Raw genomic sequence first — 23435 nt, forward strand, 5'->3', positions numbered from 1 at the left:
GTTGACCTTGAGCAGACACAGAGATTTCACAAGACACACATGGAAACTCAATCTCTTTATTTTAGTTCATCAGCTCTGGATTTGGACCCACAGTCACAAGCCCCTATTTATTTCAGTTACCTTCATGAGCTACAGCTGCTGCCCAACTAAGGACCCTGCAGCTGCAGCTCGTTTGGAGCAACTCAGACCCACACAGGTCTTACAACACAACATATATTCAGGCCCCCACAAATACCATATAATAATAAATTAGCCTTCTAAGAACATGGAGTCAGATTCTCAGTTCCTCCTTCGGGATCCTGCAAACTCAACAGAAGGCTCCCGATTCTCCTTCACCTTCCCCTTTTTTCCTTTCCCCTCCTGTTTTTCTGCCTCTAACCCTTTCTGTGGCGTTATCTGTTCTGCTTGCAGCCCCCTCGGGAGCTTTCTGTCTCTCTGCCTCCTTGCTGCCCCAGGCAGGATCACCCAGGTCTCTTTGCAGATGTTTTCCCCAAATATTTCCAGTTCTGAGCCAGCAGGAGGGAGGAATTGATTTAAAACCCCAACCTGTTCTGTCTCACTGCTCCATCTTCCTTACTTTACTTCCCTTTTCCTTCCTTGGGCTTTTTATTCTTTTTTTTTGCTATTTTTCTATCTCTTATTATTTAAATGGTCTTTAAATTTTTCTTCATTCCTTTTCCTTATTTTCCTCTTCCTCTTTTCTCTTGCCTTTTTTACTCATACCTTTCCCCTTTTGACTTTGCAATTTTTTTATTCTTATCTATTAACCTTTTTCCTTCCTCTTCCCTCTTCCTCTTTCTTCCTCTTCCCATTTTCTTTTCATTTTCCTTGTCTTTTTCCTTTTCCCTTTCCCTTTTCCCTCTTCCTCTTACTTTTACTTTTCCCTCTTCCTTTTCCTCTTTCTCTTCCCTTTCCAATTTCCTTGTCCTTTTCATTTTCCTTTTCCCTTTCCCTTTTCCTATTCCTCTTCCTTTTTCTCTTCACCTTCCCTTTCCTATTTCCTTGTACTTTTCCTTTTACTTTTCTCTTTTCCCTCTTCCTCTCCTCCTCTTCCTCTTGCTCTTTCTCTTCCTTTTCCCTTTTTCCCTTTCCCTTTCTGTCTTCCCTTTTTGTCTTTCCTTTTCCTTTTCCCCTTTCAGGACCTGGGACAGCTCCGGCCCCGCCCCTCGCCGCCGGTGGGCGTGTCCCGTGCGTCACTGGGCGTGTCCCTGCGCCCGCTATAACAGCGCATGCGCGGCCACCCCCCTTAACAGCCGGTTCAACATGGCGGCGGTGCGGGCGCTGCGCGGGGCCGTGAACGGCGCCGGGCCCGGCGGGCCCCGCGAGCAGGCGGCGGCTCTGACCCGCGATTTCCTGTCCCAGCCGCGCCTCAGTGAGTGCGGGGAGACCCGGGGGGCTGCGGGAGGGGGGATCCGCCCGTCTCGGGGGCCGCAGCGCCGGGCCCGGGCAGGCCGCAGCGCCGGCTCGCCCACCTCCTCAGTACAGCCCGGGTTAATTAACACCGTAATTAACACTGTAATTAACCCGGCCCGTGTCCCTCCCGAAAGCCGGGGTTTGTTCCGGGAACTGGAAGTGCTGGCGGTGGGATGGAGTCTGTATTTAACGCTAAATTGAGAAATCGGGTGAAAAAGGGGAAATGCGGAGCTTTGGTGAAATCGCTCTATGGCAGCGCAGTGGGGAGAAATCAGAGTACGCGAATGAGTTTTTGTGGCTGCAATTACATAAAATGGCTTTGCCTGTGCCCTGAATAGCGCCGGGAGCTGCAGGGGCTGCCCAGCAGCTCCTGGGTCACGGATCCTTGGCAATCTCCGCCACGTTTGGGAGCCAAACCCATCGCTGCAGTTCAGGGCTTTGCCTGGAGCAGAGGCTGCTGGCAGGGCTGGGGCCAGGGGCACTGCAGGATTTTCCGTGGAGATTTGGATTTTCCCTGAACTGGGAAAATGGGAAGTGTTCCGGGCTGCTTTTGGTTTGCCCTGGGTCTGCTTGAGAGGCCGATTGAGGAAGGAGAGCTCATGGGACAGTCACGGGGTACAATACACTCAGGGTCAGCCTTTCCACATCAAATGCCTCACCCAGGGTCAGCTTTTCCATTCCCTATTCCTGCTTCCTTCCTGATTATCCCGTTCCCTTATATCCCATTCTCTGTTGCCAATCCCATTCCCTGTATCTTGGTCCCATTCCCGATTCCTATTGCCCTATTCCCTGTTCTTATTCCCCAATCCTGGCCCCATTCCCGGCCCCGTTTCCTGTGTCTCAATCCTGGTTCCCAATCGCGTTCTTGGCTATCCCAGCCCCGTTCTCTATATCCCAATATCCCATTCCTGTTACTAATCCTGTTCCCTATATCCCAGTTCCCAGTCCCATTCCTAATATCCCAATACAGTTCCCTGTTACTAACCCCATTCCCTATATCTGAGTTCCCATTCCCAGTTCCATTCCTGATTTTCCCAATGCCATTCCCTATATCCCAGTTCCCAGCCCCATTCCTTATATCCCAGCCCCACTCCCTGTTCCCTATCCCATTCCCTATATCCCAGTTCCCAATCCCATTCTTGATTATCCCAGTTCCCATTCCCTATATCTCAGCCCCATTCCCTGTTTCTAATCCCATTCCCTATATCCCAATACCACTCCCTGTTACCAACCCCATTCCCTGTGTCCTGTATCCCAATCCCTTTCCCAGTTCCCATTCCCTATATCCTGGTTCCCTGTTCCTGATCCCAGTGCTGGTCCCAGTCTTGTTCCCAGTTCCCAATCCCATTCCCTATATCCTGGTTTCCAGTCCTGTCCCCATTCCCTGTTCCAAATCCCATTCCCTGTTTCTCCATGTCCTGTTCCCAATTCCATTCCCTATGTCCTGTTCCCATTCCCTGTTCCCAATCCTATTCCCCATTCCTGTCTGCTGGGATTTGGGATCCTGGGATTTGGGGTCCTGGCTGGGCTCTGGATGATCCCACTGGGATTTGGGATCCTGGAATTGGGGATCCTGCCTGGGCTCTGGGTGGCCTCACTGGGATTTGGGGTCCTGGGATTTGGGATCCTGGCTGGGCTCTGGATGATCCCACTGGGATTTGGGATCCTGGCTGGGCTCTGGATGATCCCACTGGGATTTGGGATCCTGGAATTTGGGATCCTGGCTGGGCTCTGGATGATCCCACTGGGATTTGGGATGCTGGGATTTGGGGTCCTGGGTGGCCCCACTGGGGTTTGGGATCCTCGAATTTGGGGTTCTGGCTGGGCTCTGGATGATCCCACTGGGATTTGGGGTCCTGGGGTTTGGGATCCTGGCTGGGCTCTGGATGATCCCACTGGGATTTGGGATCCTGGCTGGGCTCTGGGTGGCCCCACTGGGATTTGGGGTCCTGGCTGGGCTCTGGATGATCCCACTGGGATTTGGGATCATCCAGATCCCAAAGTCTGGGCTGTTCCTGAGCAAGTTCCCGTTCCTGACCCTGCCCTGTTGTTTTTGCAGCGTACAAAACCGTGTCGGGTGTGAACGGGCCCCTGGTTATCCTGGACCAGGTTAAGGTAAATTCTCAGCTGTTGATGGAGATTTTGGAGGGAGAATTGCCAGGAAAAGCTGGGAAAGGTAAAATCCACCTGCTGGGAAGCTCCCCAGAGCCACTTTGGTGCATTTCTGACCACTGGGATCAAGGGGAGTGGGAAATTCATCTGAGGCAGGAGGAAAGGGAGAAAGGAAGCAGAGTTTGAGTTTTTCTTTCCTTTCCTGGGGAAAAAAAGGAAGCAGAGTTTGGGTTTTTCTTTCTTGGGGAAGGAAGGAAGCAGAGTTTGGGTTTTTCTTTCCTTTATGGGGAAAGAAAGGAAGCAGAGTTTGAGTTTTTCTTTCCTTTCCTGGGGAAAGAAAGGAAGCAGAGTTTGAGTTTTTCTTTCCTTTCTTGGGGAAAGAAAGGAAGCAGAGTTTGAGGTTTTCTTTCTTGGAGGAAGAAAGGAAGCAGAGTTTGAGTTTTTGAAGCAGAGTTTGAGTTTTTCTTTCTTGGGGAAGGAAAGGAAGCAGAATTTGGGTTTTTCTTTCCTTTCTTGGGGAAAGAAAGGAAGCAGAGTTTGAGTTTTTCTTTCTTGGGGAAGGAAAGGAAGCAGAGTTTGGTTTTCCCAAACCAGGAATGCTGGTGAATTCCCAAGCTGAATTAAAGCTGTTTGCTTTGCTCCCAACCCTGCTGTTTCCACATCTGGAAAAGGAAGCTGTGCACACTCCTGGCTTCTTTTCAGGCAGAGCTGTGCAGGTTTTTCCTTTTGTGCAGAGGCCACAATTTGGAGATTTTAGACCTGATCCTGGCATCTCCAACCATCCAAATATTCCCATAAAAATCCCTTTAACTTTAGAAATTTCCCATCCTGAGCAGGAGTTTGATTCAGATGATAAAATTATTCATAAAAACAGAGTAATTTTGAAGAAACCAGGTTGGGAGGGTGCTGATTTTTGTTTTCTGGCTGGAGTTTCACCCCTTCCTGCTCTCTGTGCCCCCTCAGTTCCCCAGGTACGCCGAGATCGTGCACCTGACCCTGCCCGACGGCACCAGGAGGAGCGGGCAGGTGCTGGAAGTCAGCGGCTCCAAAGCTGTGGTTCAGGTAGGAGCAGGAAGCTCTTTCCCATCATTAATTCATCAGCATGAGCCCCAAACCAAACCAAACCTGGCTGGAGATTTGTTCTTTTTCAATGGAAACAAAAAATCGCCTCCTTGTTCCAGTGCAGGTGGAAAATTTGAGATTTCTGACCATGCACAGTGACAGTTTTGTTTCCATCTCCCCTGGATTTATTTCCATTTATTTCCACCCCTCTGGATTTATTTCCATCCCCCCTGTATTTATTCCAACCCCCTGAATTCCTTTGCTGCTGGTTTAAAGGAATCCCCTGGAATTTGCAGTGTTGGATTCCAGATCAGCCCCGTGCTGATATTTTAAATATCAGGATAATTTGAGGAAATGCACAGTGACAGTTTTGTTTCCATCCCCACTGGATTTATTTCCACTCCCCTGGATTTATTTCCACCCCACTGCATTTATTTCTACCCCACTGGATTTATTTCCATCCTCACTGAATTCCTTTGCTGCTGGATTAAAGGAACCCCCTGGAATTTGCAGTGTTGGATTCCAGATCAGCCCCATGCTGATATTTTAAATATTTCTCCTAAAAATCTGTTTCTTTTTCACATGATTGAATCTGAAGAACTTGGCAGGGAGAAACACTTGAGATCCAAGGAATTGCACCAGGTTTGGTGCTTGTTGCTGATAGAATTTAGGATTTTTTAGGAAGCTCTTTCCCATCATTAATTCATCAGGATGAGCCCCAAACCAAACCAAACCTGCCTGGAGATTTGTTCTTTTTCAATGGAAACCAAAAATCACCTCCTTGTTCCAGTGCAGGTGGATAATTTGAGATTTCTGACCATGCACAGTGACATTTTTGTTTCCATCTTCACTGGATTTATTTTCCATCCCCACTGGATTTCTTTCTACCTTCCTGGATTTAATTCCACCCCACTGCATTTATTTCTACCCCTCTGGATTTATTTCCATCCCCCCTGTATTTATTCCAACCCCCTGAATTCCTTTGCTGCTGGATTAAAGGAATCCCTTTAAAAGATAAGCCCCAAACCTGCCTGGAGATTTGTTCTTTTTCAATGGAAACCAAAAATCACCTCCTTGTTCCAGTGCAGGTGGCATTGATAATTTGAGGAAATTTCTGACCATGCACAGTGACATTTTTGTTTCCATCTCCCCTGGATTTATTTCCATTTATTTCCATCCCCACTGAATTCCTTTGCTCCAGGATTAAAGGAATCCCCTGGAATTTGCAGTGTTGGATTCCAGATCAGCCCCGTGCTGATATTTTAAATATTTCTCCTAAAAATCTTTACATAATTGATTCTGAAGAGTTTGGCAGGGAGAAACACTTGAGATCCAAGGAATTGCACCAGGTTTGGTGGCTGTTGCTGATAGAATTTAGCATTTTTTAGGAAGCTCTTTCCCATCATTAATTAATCAAGATAAGCCCCAAATCAAACCTGGCTGGAGATTTGTTCTTTTTCAATGGAAACCAAAAATCACCTCCTTGTTCCAGTGCAGGTGGCATTGATAATTTGAGGAAATTTCATGCACAATGACATTTTTGTTTCCACTTCCCCTTTATTTATTTCTATCCCCCTTTGATTTATTTCCACCCCCACTGGATTTATTTCCATTTATTTCCACCCCACTGGATTTATTTCCATTTATTTCCACCCCCACTGGATTTATTTCCATTTATTTCCACCCCACTGGATTTATTTCCATTTATTTCCACCCCCATTGGATTTATTTCCATTTATTTCCACCCCTTCTGGATTCCTTTGCTGCTGGATTAAAGGAATCCCCTGGAATTTGCACTGTTGCATTCCAGTTCATCCCCATGCTGATATTTTAAATATTTCTCCTAAAAATCTGTTTCTTTTTCACATTATTGAATCTGAAGAACTTGCCACTTGACCTCCAAGGAATTGCACCAGGTTTGGTGGTTGTTGCTGATAAAATTCAGGATTTTTTGTTTTAAACCAAGATTTTTTTGTGGTGTTTTCCACCAACTCTTTCAGAGCAGCTCCTGCTTTGTGCCCTGAGGTGAAGCAGCACTCAGGATTTACTTGGTGAAGCACAAAACTCCTGTCCTGTGGTTTATTTTTATTTTTATTTTTATTTTTTCTGCTGCATTTGCAGGTATTTGAAGGCACTTCAGGGATTGATGCCAAGAAAACCTCCTGTGAGTTCACTGGGGACATCCTGAGAACCCCGGTGTCAGAGGACATGCTTGGTGAGCATTTACCTGTGCATGTCAGCACTGAACAGATTTATCCAAAATCAGCTGCTTTTCACAAAAATTCTCATTTTTCTTGCTCTTTCCTATAGGCAGAGTGTTCAATGGGTCAGGAAAACCCATAGACAGAGGTCCCATTGTCTTGGCTGAGGATTTCCTGGACATTATGGGTTTGTTCTTAATTATTTTTTCTGAGGGGGAATAAAATCAAACCTGGTGTGTTCCAGCTGAATTTATATCTTTGAACACAAGAATTAACTATTTATAATATATAACTAATATATAACTGTTGTATAATATATAACTATTTATAATATATAACTAATATATAACTATTGTATAATATATTACTATTTATAATATATAACTAATATATAACTATTGTATAATATATAACTATTTATAATATATAACTAATATATAACTATTGTATAATATATGACTATTTATAATATATAACTAATATATAACTATGTATAATAAACTATTTAATATAATACTATAACTATTGTATAATATATGACTATTTATAATATATAACTAATATATAACTATTGTTATATATTACAACACAAGATCTAACTTGGGAGGAGCTTATTCTCATTTTTGAGTATGTGAATGGCACCAAATTCTAATTAAATTACCCAAGTGCATGGTGAGATTGAGGGAGCAGAGAAAATTTTCCACTGCATTAAAATTTGAAAGGATGTGTGCAGATCTTTGTTATTTTCATAATCTAATTAAATTATCAAGGCGAGATAGGACAAAATTTCTGCATTTTAAGTTCTTTTTTAATATTTACAGCACCTAAAGGTGAAATTCTGATAACCTGGCAGAGTTTTAAATAATTTTTACCACTGAAATGAGCATTTAACAGCAGTGTCTTGAAAGGTGTGACCAGGTGCAGGTGAAGATCTGTTGGTGTCATATTGGGGTTTAATCTCATTTTTGAGTATATGTAGGACCAAATTCTAATTAAATTACCCAAGTGCAAGGAGATGAAGGAGCAGAAAATTTCCTGCAATGTTTAAAAGATTCTCTTTGTTATTTGAGGTGAAATGCTGATAACCTGGCAGAGTTTTAAATAATTTTTACCACTGACATGAACATTTAAGAGCAGAATTTTGAAAGGTCAGGTGTGACCGGTGCAGCTGAGATCTGTTGGTGTCACAGTGGGGTTTAATCTCATTTTTGGGTTTGTGTGTGGCACCAAATTCTAATTAAATTACCCAAGTGCAGGGAGATGAGGGAGCAGAAAATTTCCTGCAATTTTTGAAAGATTACTATTGTTATCTACAACCTAAAGGTAAAATTCTGATAACCTGACAGAATTTTAAATAATTTTTACCACTGACATGAACATTTAACAGCAAAATTTTGAAAGATCAGGTGTGACTGGTGCAGCTGAGATTTGTTGGTGTCACAGTGGGGTTTAATCTCATTTTTGAGTATATGTATGACCAAATTCTAATTAAATTACCTAAGTGCAGGGAGATGAGGGAGCAGAAAATTTTCTGCAGTATTTGAAAGATGTTCTTTGTTATTTCTAAACTTAATTTACAACACCTAAAGGTGAAATTCTGATAACCTGGCAGAGTTTTAAATCATTTTTACCACTGACATGAACATTTAACAGCAAAATTTTGAAAGGTCAGGTGTGACCGGTGCAGCTGAGATCTGTTGGTGTCACAGTGGGGTTTAATCTCATTTTTGAGTTTGTGTGTGGCACCAAATTCTAATTAAATTATCCAAGAAATTTTCTGCAGTACTTTAAAGATACTCTTTGTTATTTGTAGACTTAATTCTACAACACCTAAAGGTAAAATTCTGATAACCTGACAGAATTTTAAATAATTTTTACCACTGACATGAACATTTAACAGCAAAATTTTGAAAGATCAGGTGTGACCGGTGCAGCTGAGATCTGTTGGTGTCACAGTGGGGTTTAATCTCATTTTTGAGTATATGTATGACCAAATTCTAATTAAATTATGCAAGTGCAGGGAGATGAGGGAGCAGAAAATTTCCTGCAATATTTGAAAGATGTTCTTTGTTATTTGTAAACTTAATTTACAGCACCTAAAGGTGAAATTCTGATAACCTGGCAGAGTTTTAAATAATTTTTACCACTGACATGAGTGTCTTGAAAGGTGTGACCAGGTGCAGGTGAAGATCTGTTGGTGTCATATTGGGGTTTAATCTCATTTTTGAGTATGTGTATGGCACCAAATTCTAATTAAATTACCCAAGTGCAGGGAGATGAGGGAGCAGAAAATTTCCTGCAATGTTTAAAAGATTCTCTTTGTTATTTGAGGTGAAATGCTGATAACCTGGCAGAGTTTTAAATAATTTTTACCACTGAAATGAACATTTAAGAGCAGAATTTTGAAAGGTCAGGTGTGACCGGTGCAGATGAAGATCTGTTGGTGTCACAGTGGGGTTTGTACCCATTTTTGAGTATGGCACCAAATTCTAATTAAATTATCCAAGAAATTTTCTGCAGTACTTTAAAGATACTCTTTGTTATTTGTAGACTTAATTCTACAACACCTAAAGGTAAAATTCTGATAACCTGGCAGAGTTTTAAATAATTTTTACCACTGACATGAGTGTCTTGAAAGGTGTGAGCAGGTGCAGGTGAAGATCTGTTGGTGTCATATTGGGGTTTAATCTCATTTTTGAGTAAATGTAGGACCAAATTCTAATTAAATTACCCAAGTGCAGGGAGATGAGGGAGCAGAAGATTTGAAAGATGCTTTTTGAGTGTCCAGGGAGTAACTCTGTGTTCTCTCCACCATCCCACAGGGCAGCCCATCAACCCCCAGTGCCGGATCTACCCGGAGGAAATGATCCAGACTGGCATTTCTGCCATCGATGGCATGAACAGCATTGCCAGGGGCCAGAAAATCCCCATTTTCTCAGCTGCTGGGCTGCCCCACAACGAGGTGAGACCCTCAGAGCTGCTCTAAACCCGCTGGGAGCCAAAATAAATGAAATTCAGGGCTGTGGGACAGCATCAGGTGCAAACCTTGGGGTGTTTCTTGCCTAGATCGCGGCTCAGATCTGTCGCCAGGCCGGCTTGGTGAAGAAATCCAAAGATGTGATGGATTACAGCGAGGAGAACTTTGCCATCGTCTTTGCTGCCATGGGGGTGAGCCCACAGAGCTGGGGGAAGCTGGGGCTGCAGGAACCAGAGACATTCTGAGCCTGGCTGAGGCCTGAGCAGCTTTTGTGTGTGCGGAATTAAAGAATGGGTGAAAATCCCCAAAGGGGCTGGATCTGCCTCTGGCCAGGCTGCCCAGAGGAGCTGTGGCTGCCCCAGGGCTGGGTGAGGCTTGGAGCACCCTGGGGTGCTGGGAGGTGTCCCTGCCCATGGCACTGCAGGGTGGCTGATCACAAAAGGGACAGGGCTGCTGTGGAACGAGCCTTGAGCTGTTTGATTTTCCTGCATCACTCCCATTCCATGGTTATGACAATGGGAAGATGCCACCAGCTCACATCCCAGCCAGCAGACCCAGAATTTAATGTTACAACTCACTTTATAAGTTTTTTGACCAATCACACAAAGCAAAAGCACATTGACAGTAGTTCTATCCAACCACTATCAGCACAGGTACCTTTGGTTAAACAATGTTTGCTTATTTCAAATACAATCCCTGCTTGTGAGCCTCAGCACACAGAGCTCCATTATTAATCTTTAACCTTCCTAATATCTCTCTAGATAAACTTTTCTGTACCTTAGAGAGTTATTCTAGCCAAGCATTAATACACAGCCCATTGTTCTATTTGTCCTTGCTTTTCTGCAGTTTAATAATTTTTCTGCTGACCAATCTCATGGCTGCTGCTTAGCTCTAATCACAGTTCTGCTCCCTCTGAGGCCTTTGCAGCTTTCCCAGAACCCTCTGATTTTGTGGATTCCCACAGAGGGGTTTTTGGGGTCCCTTCCCACCCAAACCATCCCATGATCCCAACAAAGCCTGGCTGGTCAGGATAAAACACCTCAGACTTGATCTGCAGCCTGGAATTGCTCACTCTGGCAGTGTAGAGGAACCTGATGGCTGGAGATCTTTGCTGTGGGTTATTAATGAGCTCATCAACCCTTAATTGGCTGGGGAATGTGCCAGGTCCAACCCAGAGCTGTGCTTTAGGTGAACATGGAAACCGCCCGGTTCTTCAAGTCGGACTTTGAGGAGAACGGCTCCATGGACAACGTGTGCCTGTTCCTGAACCTGGCCAACGACCCCACGTGAGTGGCACCCCCTGAGGGGGCACACAGACACCTGGGGGGCACAGAGCCTTCTGGGGGGCTTGGAGCCTTCTGGGGGGGTTGTGCAGGTGCCACTTGTGGGGTGGGGGTTTGTGGCAGCAGCACTGGAAGTGAAATTCTGATGGAGCTCCAGGTGCAATGGTGCTGGAGCTGCTGCAGGTGTTGAAGAAGATGAAATATAAAAGCCTCATCAATATGATTGCCTGGCAAAAGATTTGGAGAATATGGAAACTATAAGTGAGATTGAAATGAAAGCAAGCTTTGAGATCCCTCAGTTACTGAACAACTGGGAAACAATGGTGTGGCTGGCTGAAGGTGATCCCCTTTTGATGGAACAACACCCTCTGCTTGCAGACAGCTCCAAGGGTCAGAGCAGACCCTACAGCTTGGCAGAAGTGGCCCAAAGAGGAGTTTTTAGGGTTTAAAATGTAACACAATATGGTAATGTAATGATTCTTATAGGCTGTATGGAAATGCTGTAGGATTTGTGTCTTGTACTGGATTGGTGAGTGAGAATGAGAATATTCAACACAGAAGATTTATTGTATTGGAATGGGAACTTCGCTCTCTTAGCTCTTACCCCTTCTACTCTCTCACCCTCTCATCCTCTCAACCCTTCTCTCAGGCCTGCTCTCAGCTGTGCCTGGCAGCTCCCAGCAGGCCCCTGCACCCAGGCCCTTTGCAATAACCCCAAATTCCATGACCAGAAGAAGATTTATTGTACTGTAACAGGAACCTCACCCTCTGATCCTCTCTTTTACTGTCTCATTCTCTCTTTACCACACTCTATCTCTCTCCCTCGTTGGGGCTGCTCTGAGCTTGCCTGGCAGCTCTAAACAAGGCCCTTGCACCCAGGCCCTTTGCAATAACCCCAAATTTGATGACCAGAAGAAGATTTATTCTATTGTAATGGGAAATTTTCTCTCTCATCCTCTTTACCACTCTCTTTACCTCTCTTTCTCTCTTTCTGGTCTGCTCTGAGCTGTGGCTGCAGCTCCAAACAAGGCCCCTGCACCCAGGCCCTTTGCAATAACCCCAAATTTGATGACCAGAAGAAGGTTTATTCTATTGTAATGGGAAATTTCTTTCTCATCCTCTTCACCTCTCTATCTCTCGGGCCTCCTCTGAGCTGTGCCTGGCAGCTCCCAGCAGGGCCCTTTGCAATAACCCCAAATTCCTGACCTGGCCTCAGAGATCTCTCATCTCCATCCATCCCAACCGTGCTACCCCCCAACACTTGTACATGCAGGGGCAGCACTGGAGCTGCTGCAGGTGCAATGCTGGAGCTGCAGGGGCAGCACTGGAGCTGCAGTGGTGCCTGGCAGCCCCAGGTGTGGCTCAGGTGTCCCTGCAGGTGACAGCAGCTTTGTGTTGCAGCATCGAGCGCATCATCACGCCCCGGCTGGCGCTGACCACGGCCGAGTTCCTGGCCTACCAGTGTGAGAAACACGTGCTGGTCATCCTGACAGACATGAGCTCCTATGCTGAAGCTCTCCGAGAGGTGTGTGCGTGCTCATTAAGGTGTTAATTAATGGGGGTGATGGCAGAAAGGGGTGCTGGGAAGTGAGGATCCAAACTGTTCATTGGGATGGTTGGGAGCAGCCGGTGAGGATTTTAGCTGATCCTTGCTTGGCTGGGATTTATTTCACTGGTGGTGATTCCAACCCTGGAAGTGTCCAAGGCCAGGTTGGACACAGGGCTTGGAGCAGCCTGGGACAGTGGGAGGTGTTCCTGCCATGGCAGGAGTGGCACTGGATGACATTTAAGTTTTTTTCCAACCCAAAGCACCCCATAATTCCATGAATCTGGAGTTTGATACCCTAATTCTGGATTTGCCTTGTCCTGTCACAAAGCCACCCTTAAGGTGTTAATTAATGGGGGTTGGAGCAACCTGGGATGCAGCCTCCCTTTTCATCCCAATTTCCAGCCACATTTCCCTTCTCTCTTTCCCCATTTCTGAGGTACTTGAGAGGTTCAGACTCCCCAGAACACCTGATCCCAAAGATTCCCCTCTAATGCATAACCCTCCCTTTTCATTTTTAATTCTTAATGAATTTAGGGGTTTTTCCCCATTAGCTGAGGCACTTGAGAGGTTCAGACTCCTCAATACACCTGATACTGAAGATTTCTTGAAGATTTCTTTCTCCCTTTTAATTTTTAATTCTTTCAGAATTTACAGACTTTTTCTTCTCCATTGTTTCTTTCATCTTTCAATGTCTAATTTCATTTATCAGCAAACCTAAAGTTCATTTATAAAAGCAAATCTCTTTTTCCATTCATCAATCAGTGGAATCCTTCCCATTGTTTCTTTTATTTCCCAGTGCTGGTTTTATCTCCCAAACAACTTGTTTGCAAAGACAAACCCACCATTCCTCTCTTCACCTAAAACTATATTTTTAAGAGAATTAATACAGCATAACTTTCTAACCCAACACATATAATATTCATTTGAATATTTCCCAAAAGCTAATAATTAAATCCTCATTTTTTTTCACATTTTTGTGGCTCCTGCAGGTGTCAGCAGCTCGGGAGGAGGTGCCTGGGCGCCGAGGTTTCCCTGGCTACATGTACACCGACCTGGCCACCATCTACGAGCGCGCCGGGCGTGTGGAGGGCAGGAACGGCTCCATCACCCAGATCCCCATCCTCACCATGCCCAACGACGGTGAGGCCTTGGGAAAATGGGCCTGGAGTCACTGGGGCAATGTGCCACCTGTTGATGGAGTGACAAAATTGTCCTTTGTGCCCTTAGAAAGGAAAGAAGTTTAGAGGTTTAGGTGAAAAAGGCCTCTCATAGGACCTGGGTTTGTTCTGAAGTCTCAGGATTTCACCTCAAACTTAAGGAGAGCAAATTGGTGAGTCACTGTAGGATTGTACCTCTTGTTGACAGAGTCACAGAACTGTCCTTTGTCCCTCAAAAAGGAGAGAAGTTTAGAAGTTTAGGTGAAAAAAGCCTCTCATAGGCTTGGGGGATTTCACCTCAAATTTAGGAAGAGCAAATTGGTGAGTCCCTCTAGGAATGTGCCTTGAGTCACTGTAGGAATGTGCCACCTGTTGATGGAGTGACAAAATTGTCCTTTGTGCCCTTAGAAAGGAAAGAAGTTTAGAGGTTTAGGTGAAAAAGGCATCTCATAGAATCTGGGTTTGTTCTGAGGTCTCAGGATTTCATCTCACACTTAAAGATAGCAAATTGGTGTAGGAATTCAATGTAGCAATGTGCCTCCTGTTGACAGAGTGACAAAACTGTCCTTTGTCCCCTAAAAAGGAAAGAAGTTTAGAGGTTTAGGTGAAAAAGGCCTCTCATAGGACCTGGGTTTGTTCTGAGGTCTCAGGATTTCATCTCACTCTTAAAGATAGCAAATTGGTGTAGGAATTCAATGTAGCAATGTGCCTCGTGTTGACAGAGTGACAAAATTGTCCTTTGTGCCCTTAAAAAGGAAAGAAGTTTAGAGGTTTAGGTGAAAAAGGCCTCTCATAGGCTTGGGGGATTTCACCTCAAATTTAGGGAGAGCAAATTGGTGTAGGAATTCACTGTAGGATAGTACCTGGAGTCCCTGTGGGAATGTGCCTCCTGTTGATGGAGTGACAAAACTGTCCTTTGTCCCCTTAAAAAGGAAAGAAGTTTAGAGGTTTAAGTGAAAAAGGCCTCTCATAGGACCTGGGTTTGTTCTGAAGTCTCAGGATTTCACCTCAAACTTAAGGAGAGCAAATTGGTGTAGGAACTCACTGTAGGATTGTGCCTCGAGTCCCTGTGGGAATGTGGGTCTTGTTGACTGAGTGACAAAATTGTCCTTTGTGCCCTTAAAAAGGAAAGAAGTTGAGAGGTTTAGGTGGAAAAGGCCTCTCATAGGCTTGGGGGATTTCACCTCAAATTTAGGGAGAGCAAATTGGTGTAGGAATTCACTGTAGGAATGTGGCTCCTGTTGATGGAGTGACTGTTCTTTCTGCCCTCACAAAGGAAAGAAGTCCAGAAATTTCTTTCCTCCATGAAAAAGGCCTCTCATAGGACCTGGGTTTGTTCTGAAGTCACAGGATTTCACCTCAAACTTAAAGGTAGCAAATTGGTGTAGGAATTCACTGTGGGGATGTGTCTCTTGTTGACAGAATGACAAAACTGTCCTTTGTCCTCTTAAAAAAGAAAGAAGCCCAGAAGTTTCTTTCCTCAATTAGGTCAAAAAGGCATCTCATAGGCTTGGGGGATTTCAGCTCAGAATTAAGGATAGCTAATTGGTTGTAGGAATGTGGCTCCTGTTGACTAAGTGACAAAACTGTCCTTTGACCCCTCAAAAGGAAAGAAGTTTAGAGGTTTAGGTGATAAAAGCCTCTGACAGGACCTGGGTTTGTTCTGAAGTCACAGGATTTCACTTCAAACTTAAGGAGAGCACATTGGTGTAGGAACTCACTGTAGGATTGTGCCTTGAGTCACTGTGGGAATGTGCCTCTTGTTGATGCAGTGTCAAAACTGTCTTTTTTGCCCTTAAAAAGGAAAGAAGTTGAGAGGTTTAGGTGGAAAAGGCCTCTCATAGGCTTGGGGGATTTCACCTGAAATTTAGGGAGAGCAAATTGCTCAGTCACTGTAGGAATATGGCTCCTGTTGACTGAGTGACAAAACTGTCCTTTGACCCCTCAAAAGGAAAGAAGTTGAGAGGTTTAAGTGAAAAAGGCCTCTCATAGGATCTGGGTTTGTTCTGAAGTCTCAGGACTTCACCTCAAATTTAAGGAGAGCAAATTGGTGAGTCCCTGTGGGAATGTGCCTTGAGTCACTGTGGGAATGTGCTTCTTGTTGATGGAGTGTCAAAACTGTCCTTGGTCCCCTAAAAAGGAAAGAAGTTTAGAGGTTTAAGTGAAAAAGGCCTCTCATAGGATCTGGGTTTGTTCTGAAGTCTCAGGATTTCACCTCAAACTTAAGGAGAGCAAATTGCTCAGTCACTGTAGGATTGTGCCTGGATTCACTGTGGGAATGTGGGTCTTGTTGATGGAGTGTCAAAACTGTCCCATGTCCCCTCAAAAAGGAAAGAAGCTCAGAAGTTTCTTTCCTCGATGAGTTTAAAAAGGCATCTCATAGGCTTGGGGGATTTCAGCTCAGAATTAAGGATAGCTAATTGGTTGTAGGAATTCACTGTAGGAATGTGCCTCTTGTTGACAGAGTGACAGAATTCTCCTTTGTCCACTTAGAAAGGAAAGAAGTTTAGAGGTTTAAGTGAAAAAGGCCTCTCATAGGACCTGGGTTTGTTCTGAAGTCTCAGGACTTCACCTCAAATTTAAGGAGAGCTAATTGCTGAGTCCCTGTGGGAATGTGCCTCTTGTTGACAGAGTGACAGAACTGTCCTTTGTCCCCTCAAAAAGGAAAGAAGTTTAAAAGTTTAGGTGAAAAAGGCATCTTATAGGACCTAGGGGACTTCACCTCAAATTTAAGATTCCCAATTGGACAAAGCCAAAAAGTCCCACCTGGGCAATTTACAGAAAAAGAAGAGAACATGGAAACAAATTGTTTTTGTGAGGTGCTTTGCCAGGAGGAAGAACCTCTGGCACCTGGCTCAGTTTTTCTCTGTAAATGCAGAGTTTTATTATTTTGCCTTTTATTAAAATCTTTTTGTTTCTAACACCACCACAGAAGCCATCCTGCTGATTTTATGCCTTCTGAGGTAGCTGAGCTATCCTGGGTGTGAAATAAATCTCCAAGAGCTGCTTTGGGGTCACCCAGCAGCACAGCAATCCTGGGGCCTTTAGGTTTCCTTCCTGTTCCAGGTTTTGGTGCTTTCTGCTAAAAATGTTCTGCCCTTTGGTGCTGATCCATGAACACTTGGGATTTGTGGAGGGAATAATTGCTGAAGTCACCTGGCAACCAAAAGCTGCAGCTCAGTGCTAAAATGGATATAAAAAGGCTGAAAATTTTCAAAACTTCTTTTTTTTTTTTTTTTTTTCACAGATATTACTCATCCCATCCCTGACTTGACTGGCTACATCACTGAGGGACAGATCTACGTGGACAGACAGCTGCACAACAGGCAGGTGTGTGCCCTGCTGCTCTCAAGGTGCTTTGGGTTATTCTGAATTTGAAGGATTCCTGTTAATTCTGGGTGTTCTCCCCCAGATTTACCCTCCCATCAACGTCCTGCCCTCCCTGTCCCGGCTGATGAAGTCGGCCATCGGCGAGGGGATGACCAGGAAGGACCACGCTGATGTGTCCAACCAGCTGGTGGGTACCAAACCCCCTGGGCTGCCCAGCTGAGGCATCCAGAACATTCCTGAGGCTGCTTTCACTAAGCCTTGGCTGAGTGTTGAGTGAGAGGGTTTGGGTTTGAAGGGGAATTGTGGATGATTCCAGAGGAGGGGACAGCCAGGCTGGGGGCGTTCACATGGAGAGAGCTCAGAGCAAATTCCAGGGACTGAAGGGGATCCAGGAGAGCTGGGGAGGGGATTGGGGACAGGACACAGGGAATGGAACCCACTGCCAGAGGGCAGGGATGGATGGGATATTGGGAATTGCTGGGCTGGAATTCCCAGAGGAGCACAAGGAGAGCTGGGATGAGGGATGGAGGGACAGGACACTGGAAATGGCTTCCCACTCACTGCCAGAGGGTAGGGATGGATGGGATATTGGGAAGGAATTGCTGGGCTGGAATTCCCAGAGGAGCACAAGGAGAGCTGGGATGAGGGACTGGAGATGAAGGTTTGAGGGACAGAACACAGGGGGAATGGCTTCCACTAAAGAAGGTAGGAATGGATGGGATGTTGGGAAGGAATTCCTGGGCTGGAATTCCCAGAGGAGCACCAGGAGAGCTGGGGAAGGATTGGGGACAAAGGATGGAGGGACAGGACACAGGGAATGGCTTCCAACCCACTGCCAGAGGACAGGAATGGATGGGATATTGGGAAAGAATTCCTGGGCTGGAATTCCCAGAGCAGCACCAGGAGAGCTGGGGATGAGTGATGGAGGGAGTGGAGCACAGGGAATGCCAGAGGACAGGAATGGATGGGATATTGGGAATTGGGAGTTCCTGGCTGGGTGGGGACACAGAGGAGCACCAGGAGAGCTGGGATGAGGGATGGAGGGACAGGACATGGGGAGTGGAATCCATTTCCAGAGGACAGGAATGGATGGGATATTGGGAATTCCTGGCTGGAATTCCCAGAGGAGAACCAGGAGAGCTGGGGAGGGACTGGGGATGTGAGAGATGGAGGGGCAGGACACAGGGAATGGAACCCACTGCCAGAGGACAGGAATGGATGGGATATTGGGAAAGAATTCCTGGCTGGAATTCCCAGAGGAGCACCAGGGGAGCTGGGAAGGGTCTGGGGTAAGGGATGGAAGGACAGGACACAGGGAATGGAACCCACTCCCAGAGGGCAGGGATGGATGGGATATTGGGAATTGCTGGGCTGGAATTCCCAGAGGAGCACAAGGAGAGCTGGGGATGAGTGACGGAGGGAGTGGAGCACAGGGAATGCCAGAGGACAGGAATGGATGGGATATTGGGAAGGAATTCCTGGGCTGGAATTCCCAGAGGAGCACCAGGAGAGCTGGGATGAGGGATGGAGGGACAGGACACAGGGAATGGATGGGATATTGGGAATTGGGAATCCCTGGCTGCTCCTGGATCCCTGCAGTGCCAGGTTAGGGTAATCTGGGGCAGAGGGAGGTGTCCCTGGCGTGGCAGGGGTGGCATGAGGTGATGATGATGATGATGATGTTTGAGGGCCCTGCCAGGCTCCCTGAGCCCCCTTTCCCCCCAGTACGCCTGCTACGCCATCGGCAAGGACGTGCAGGCCATGAAGGCCGTGGTGGGCGAGGAAGCGCTGACCTCTGATGATCTCCTGTACCTGGAGTTCCTGCAGAAGTTTGAGAAGAACTTCATCGCTCAGGGTAAGGCTGGCAGCAGCTCCCAGCAGGGCAGGGACCACGCCAGGGTGTTCCTTGTGCCACTCCTGTGTTGTAGTGTGTTGTTAAGTTTCTTGTGTTATTCCCCCAATTTATGTATTGTTCTCCCCTATTATGTGTAAAATGGTTTCGTTCCCCCAGTTTTTCCCGCCACTGCTAGCCCGTCAGCTAAGTTGCTATGGTAACCGCTATTCATAGTTGCCCATATGTAATTGCTCCTCCCCTGGTTTCCCTTATAAGTGAAAGTTGTTTCCTCCCTGGGCCCAGTCAATCACCCCCTTTCTCCTCCCAGGTTTCGAGAACCTTCTCCTCTCTGGAGATGGTGGCTGGCTGGGGTCCCAGGACACCTCCTTTACCTTTTGATTATTGGCCTCCATGGAGTGTCAGTTCTGTAAAGTTCATCCCCTCACCTTTCCCGATTGGTTCCGCCTGTACCCACCCCCCTTCTTTATAATCCTGTTTCACCCCCTATGAAAGAACTTTTTCCCGGTTGGTTTCCCCGCGTTTGGATCCCGCAACACCTTCAATAAACCGATGTTTAACCCCCGGGAAATGGTCAGCTCCGATGTTTAACCCCCGGGAAATGGTCAGCTCCGTTCCTCCCCTATACCAGCGGTGTGAGCCAGTCCGCAGCCAGCACAGCCCGAGGCCCTCAGACGCCGAAGGGCGCTGGCCAGGAATTGCAGAGGGGCGTCGGCCTTTCGCCCTCAGCTAGTCAGACTCTAAACTTCGAGCCACATATGCCTCCTTCTGCACTCCTGCCCCTCGTGTCCCTGTCAAAGGAAGGGGACCAGGACACCACTTGGTTCATCACATGCCTTTCAGGTCTGGTCCGGTCCCTCAGGTCTTTCTGGTCCAGTTTATTAAAGAAAGTATCAAACACTTGTACAGCAAATAATAAGCTTATGAATATTTTGTAAGCCAAGCAATCTGTTGGTTAAACTATAGCATTAACTCATCTTCATTCCTTAGGGATTACATCTCTCTTTTTTAATGTCTCTTTCACTGTTTGTTATCACACTACAGCTAGGCCCAAGGACATGCTATCAACACAGGTGCAGGACTTGGAATTAGCCATGGTTTTGTACTTTTCCATTTTCTAGCAGCTAAATTCCCAACATGTCCCCGCAGGGCCCTACGAGAACCGCACGGTGTTCGAGACGCTGGACATCGGCTGGCAGCTGCTCAGGATCTTCCCCAAGGAGATGCTCAAGAGGATCCCCCAGAGCACCCTGGCTGAGTTCTACCCTCGGGATGCCAAGCACTAGCCCGGCTCCTCGTGCCCCTGCTCTGTGGTTTGGTTTCCTTTTCCATGTGTTGGTGTTTCCCTGTCGCCCTCCCAGCTCCACCCAGCAGCAGGTGACACTTGTGGCGGTGTTCCCAACTGAGAGCAGTTTGGAAAATTATCCCTTCTCCCAACAGGCTGCATCTCCAGGAGGATGCTGTGAAAATGTGCAATAGCCACCATGAGGTTTGGGCTTTGAAATGAGCTTTTTGTGGGGTTCTCAAGGCTCTGAGCGTGACCAGAAATTGCAAATCTTCACTTTGAAACTGTGGGTTAGAAAACATAAAAGAAGAAATGTGACTTGCATTCCTTGGTGGCAACAAATGTGACAACATTCCTTGGTGAAAAATGCAGGTTTGTAACCAGGGCTGCACATTCTGAAAGGATGTGGAGGTGACACTTCCAGCAAAGGTGGCAAAGTCCTTGTCCTTTCAGAGGACAAAAGCCACTGAGGTGCTACCTGAAACTAGCAGGGTAAAGCTTAATTATTGAACTGCAGGTTTTAAATTGAAGTTTGCAGAGTAAATTTCCTCCTTCGCCCTCTTTTGGTTGGATTCTGGAGATGCCAAACAGAACCAGCAGCTCAGTTTGGGCTCAGAATTGTCACCACAGCTGTTGGTGGCTCAAGGCTTTGTGCTGCTGCTGAGGGGAATCCTGAGAGCTGAAAACCAACCTAAAACCTGGCCTAGGTCTGCTGGTGTGAGCTCAGCTTTTAAACCATGGCCTGCACACACAAGGCAACAGGAGTTGATAGAAAAGGCAGCTTTTAATGTGAGAAGGGATATTTCCAACCTGCTCCAGGTGTGCCATGGCTGGAGCTGTTGTGGTTTGCACTCCAGGCACAGATTTGCCTCAGCATTCCCAAACTCTGCAGTCCTGGCTGGGCAATTCCGTGTTGTTCCTTTTCCAACGGGTTCAGCCGAGGCTCTGGGCCTGCTGCTGCTGCTGCTGGCACAATTCCATCAATTCCTTGCTTTTTCCAGGCTTTCCTGTAGTCTGAGCCCTGGGCTGGCTCAGCAGAGCATGTTGCACCTCCCTGCAGTGTCTGGGAAGGTGCTAACATGACTGGAATGTGCAAATTCCAGCTTTCCCTGACGTCCCCTGTGCAGTTCTCTGGTTTGTCCCGTGTTCTCTGTGGCTGCAGCAGCGACCTGATTCCAGTGCATTCCACCCAAAGCTGTGTCCAGTCTCTTTTTCCTGAGGTCAGGATGGGAGGGCAGAAGCCTTGGCATGAAAACACTTTAATGTAGAGAAATCTCTAAATAAATTAAATATGGAAGGTGTTAAACAAACGGGAGCTTTGGTGGTGAAAATTCACTTGGGGTGTTGCTGGGAATGGGAATGGAGCAGCTCCAGTGTGGATTCAGGGTCACTGGAGCCACCCCCACACTGTCCCTGAGGAGGAGGAGGAGGAGGGTTTGACCTTCAGCCCCAGTCACGGGGAAAGGCTTTGCAGGAATGTGCAGGGAATGTGATCCCTCTGTGCTCACCTCCCTCCCTCCCTCTGCTGGGGGAGGCTTGGGAACCTCAAACTCCTGGAAAATGAGCTCAGGCCCCATTTGGGCTGGGGGTTTGGGTGTGGGGGTCAGTCAGGGAGCCCACCCCTTCATCACCCTGGGCAGGGTTAGGAGAGACCCCGGCCCAGGGGGGGACAGACTGAGCCTGCACAGGGCCCTGCAAAGCCAGGAATGGGCAAAGCAAAGCCTGGAATGGGCAAATCAGACCCAGGAATGAGCAAACCTGGAATGGGCAAATCAAACCCTGGAATGGGCAAACCTGGAATGGGCAAATCAAACCCAGGAATGAGCAAACCTGGAATGGGTAAATCAAACCCAAGAATCACCAAACCAAACCCAGGAATGGGCAAATCAAACCCAGGAATGGGCAAACCAAACCCAGGAATGGGCAAATCAAACCCAGGAATCACCAAACCAGACCTAGGAATGAACAAACCAAACCCAGGAATGGGCAAACCTGGAATGGGCAAACCAAACCCAGGCATGGGCAAACATAGGAATGACCACACCAGGAATGGGCAAATCAAAACCAGGAATGGCCTGGGCAAACCCAAGAATGAACAAAAGTAGGAATGAGCAAACCAGGAATGACCAAGTCAAACCTGGAAATGAACAAAACCATGAATGAGCAAACCAAACCCAGGGATGGCAAATGTAGAAATGAACAAACCCGAGAATGGGTGAAACCAGGAATGGCCAAAGTAAAGCCAAGGATGGCGAATCTGGGAATGGGCAAGCCCAGAAATAAAACCAGGAATGCCCAAACCAAGCCTGGGAATGGGAAGCCCAGGAGTGACAAAGCCAAGAAAAAACAACCCAAACCCAGGAATGAACAAAACCAGGAATGGCTAAACCAAACCTGGGAATTGCAAACCCAGGAATGAACAAATCAAACCTGGAATGAACAAACCCAGGAACGGGCAAAATCAAGAATGACCAAACCAAACCCAGGAATGAACAACCTAAACCCAGGAAATAGCCAAACCAAACCTGGGAATGGCAAACCCAGCAATGACCAAACCAAACCCAGGAATGAACAAATCCAGGAATGAACAAACCCAGGAATGAACAAATTGAACCTGGGAATGGAAAACGTGGGAATGAACAAACCCAGGAATGAACAACCTAAACCCAGGAAATAGCCAAACCAAACCTGGGAATGGCAAACCCAGGAATGACCAAATCAAACCTGGGAATGGAAAACGTGGGAATGAACAAACCCAGGAATGAACAACCCAAACCCAGGAGTGGCAAACCCAGCAATGACCAAACCAAACCAAACTTGGGAATGGCAAACCCAGGAATGACCAAACCAAACCCGGGAATGAACAACCCAAACCCAGGAATGAACAAACCCGGGAATGAACAAATTGAACCTGGGAATGGAAAATGTTGGAATGAACAAACCCGGGAATCAACAACCCAAACCCAGGAGTGGCAAACCCAGGAATGACCAAACCAAACCTGGGAATGGCAAACCCAGGAATGACCAAACCAAACACAGGAATGAACAAACCCAGGAATGAACAAATTGAACCTGGGAATGGAAAACGTGGGAATGAACAAACCCAGGAATGAACAACCCAAACCCAGGAGTGGCAAACCCAGCAATGACCAAACCAAACTTGGGAATGGCAAACCCAGGAATGAACAACCCAAACCCAGGAATGAACAAACCC

The 23435-nt window shown here is 46.6% G+C and overlaps 1 protein-coding gene across 1 annotated transcript; it reads left to right on the plus strand.

Moving 5' to 3' along the window:
- The first annotated feature begins 1216 nt into the window (after positions 1-1216).
- Positions 1217-21536, plus strand: ATP6V1B2 (ATPase H+ transporting V1 subunit B2). Its single transcript, XM_064731215.1, has 14 exons — positions 1217-1372; positions 3473-3528; positions 4489-4587; positions 6709-6802; positions 6898-6975; positions 9611-9750; positions 9855-9956; positions 10954-11051; positions 12450-12573; positions 13587-13737; positions 17002-17084; positions 17167-17271; positions 18810-18939; positions 20086-21536. Exons 1-14 carry the CDS (start codon positions 1264-1266, stop codon positions 20220-20222), a joined length of 1506 nt encoding a protein of 501 aa, XP_064587285.1. The 5' UTR covers positions 1217-1263; the 3' UTR covers positions 20223-21536.
- The last annotated feature ends 1899 nt before the right edge of the window (positions 21537-23435 follow it).

Source organism: Zonotrichia leucophrys, chromosome 22 (genome assembly GCF_028769735.1).
Source record: "Zonotrichia leucophrys gambelii isolate GWCS_2022_RI chromosome 22, RI_Zleu_2.0, whole genome shotgun sequence".
NCBI lineage: Eukaryota > Metazoa > Chordata > Aves > Passeriformes > Passerellidae > Zonotrichia > Zonotrichia leucophrys.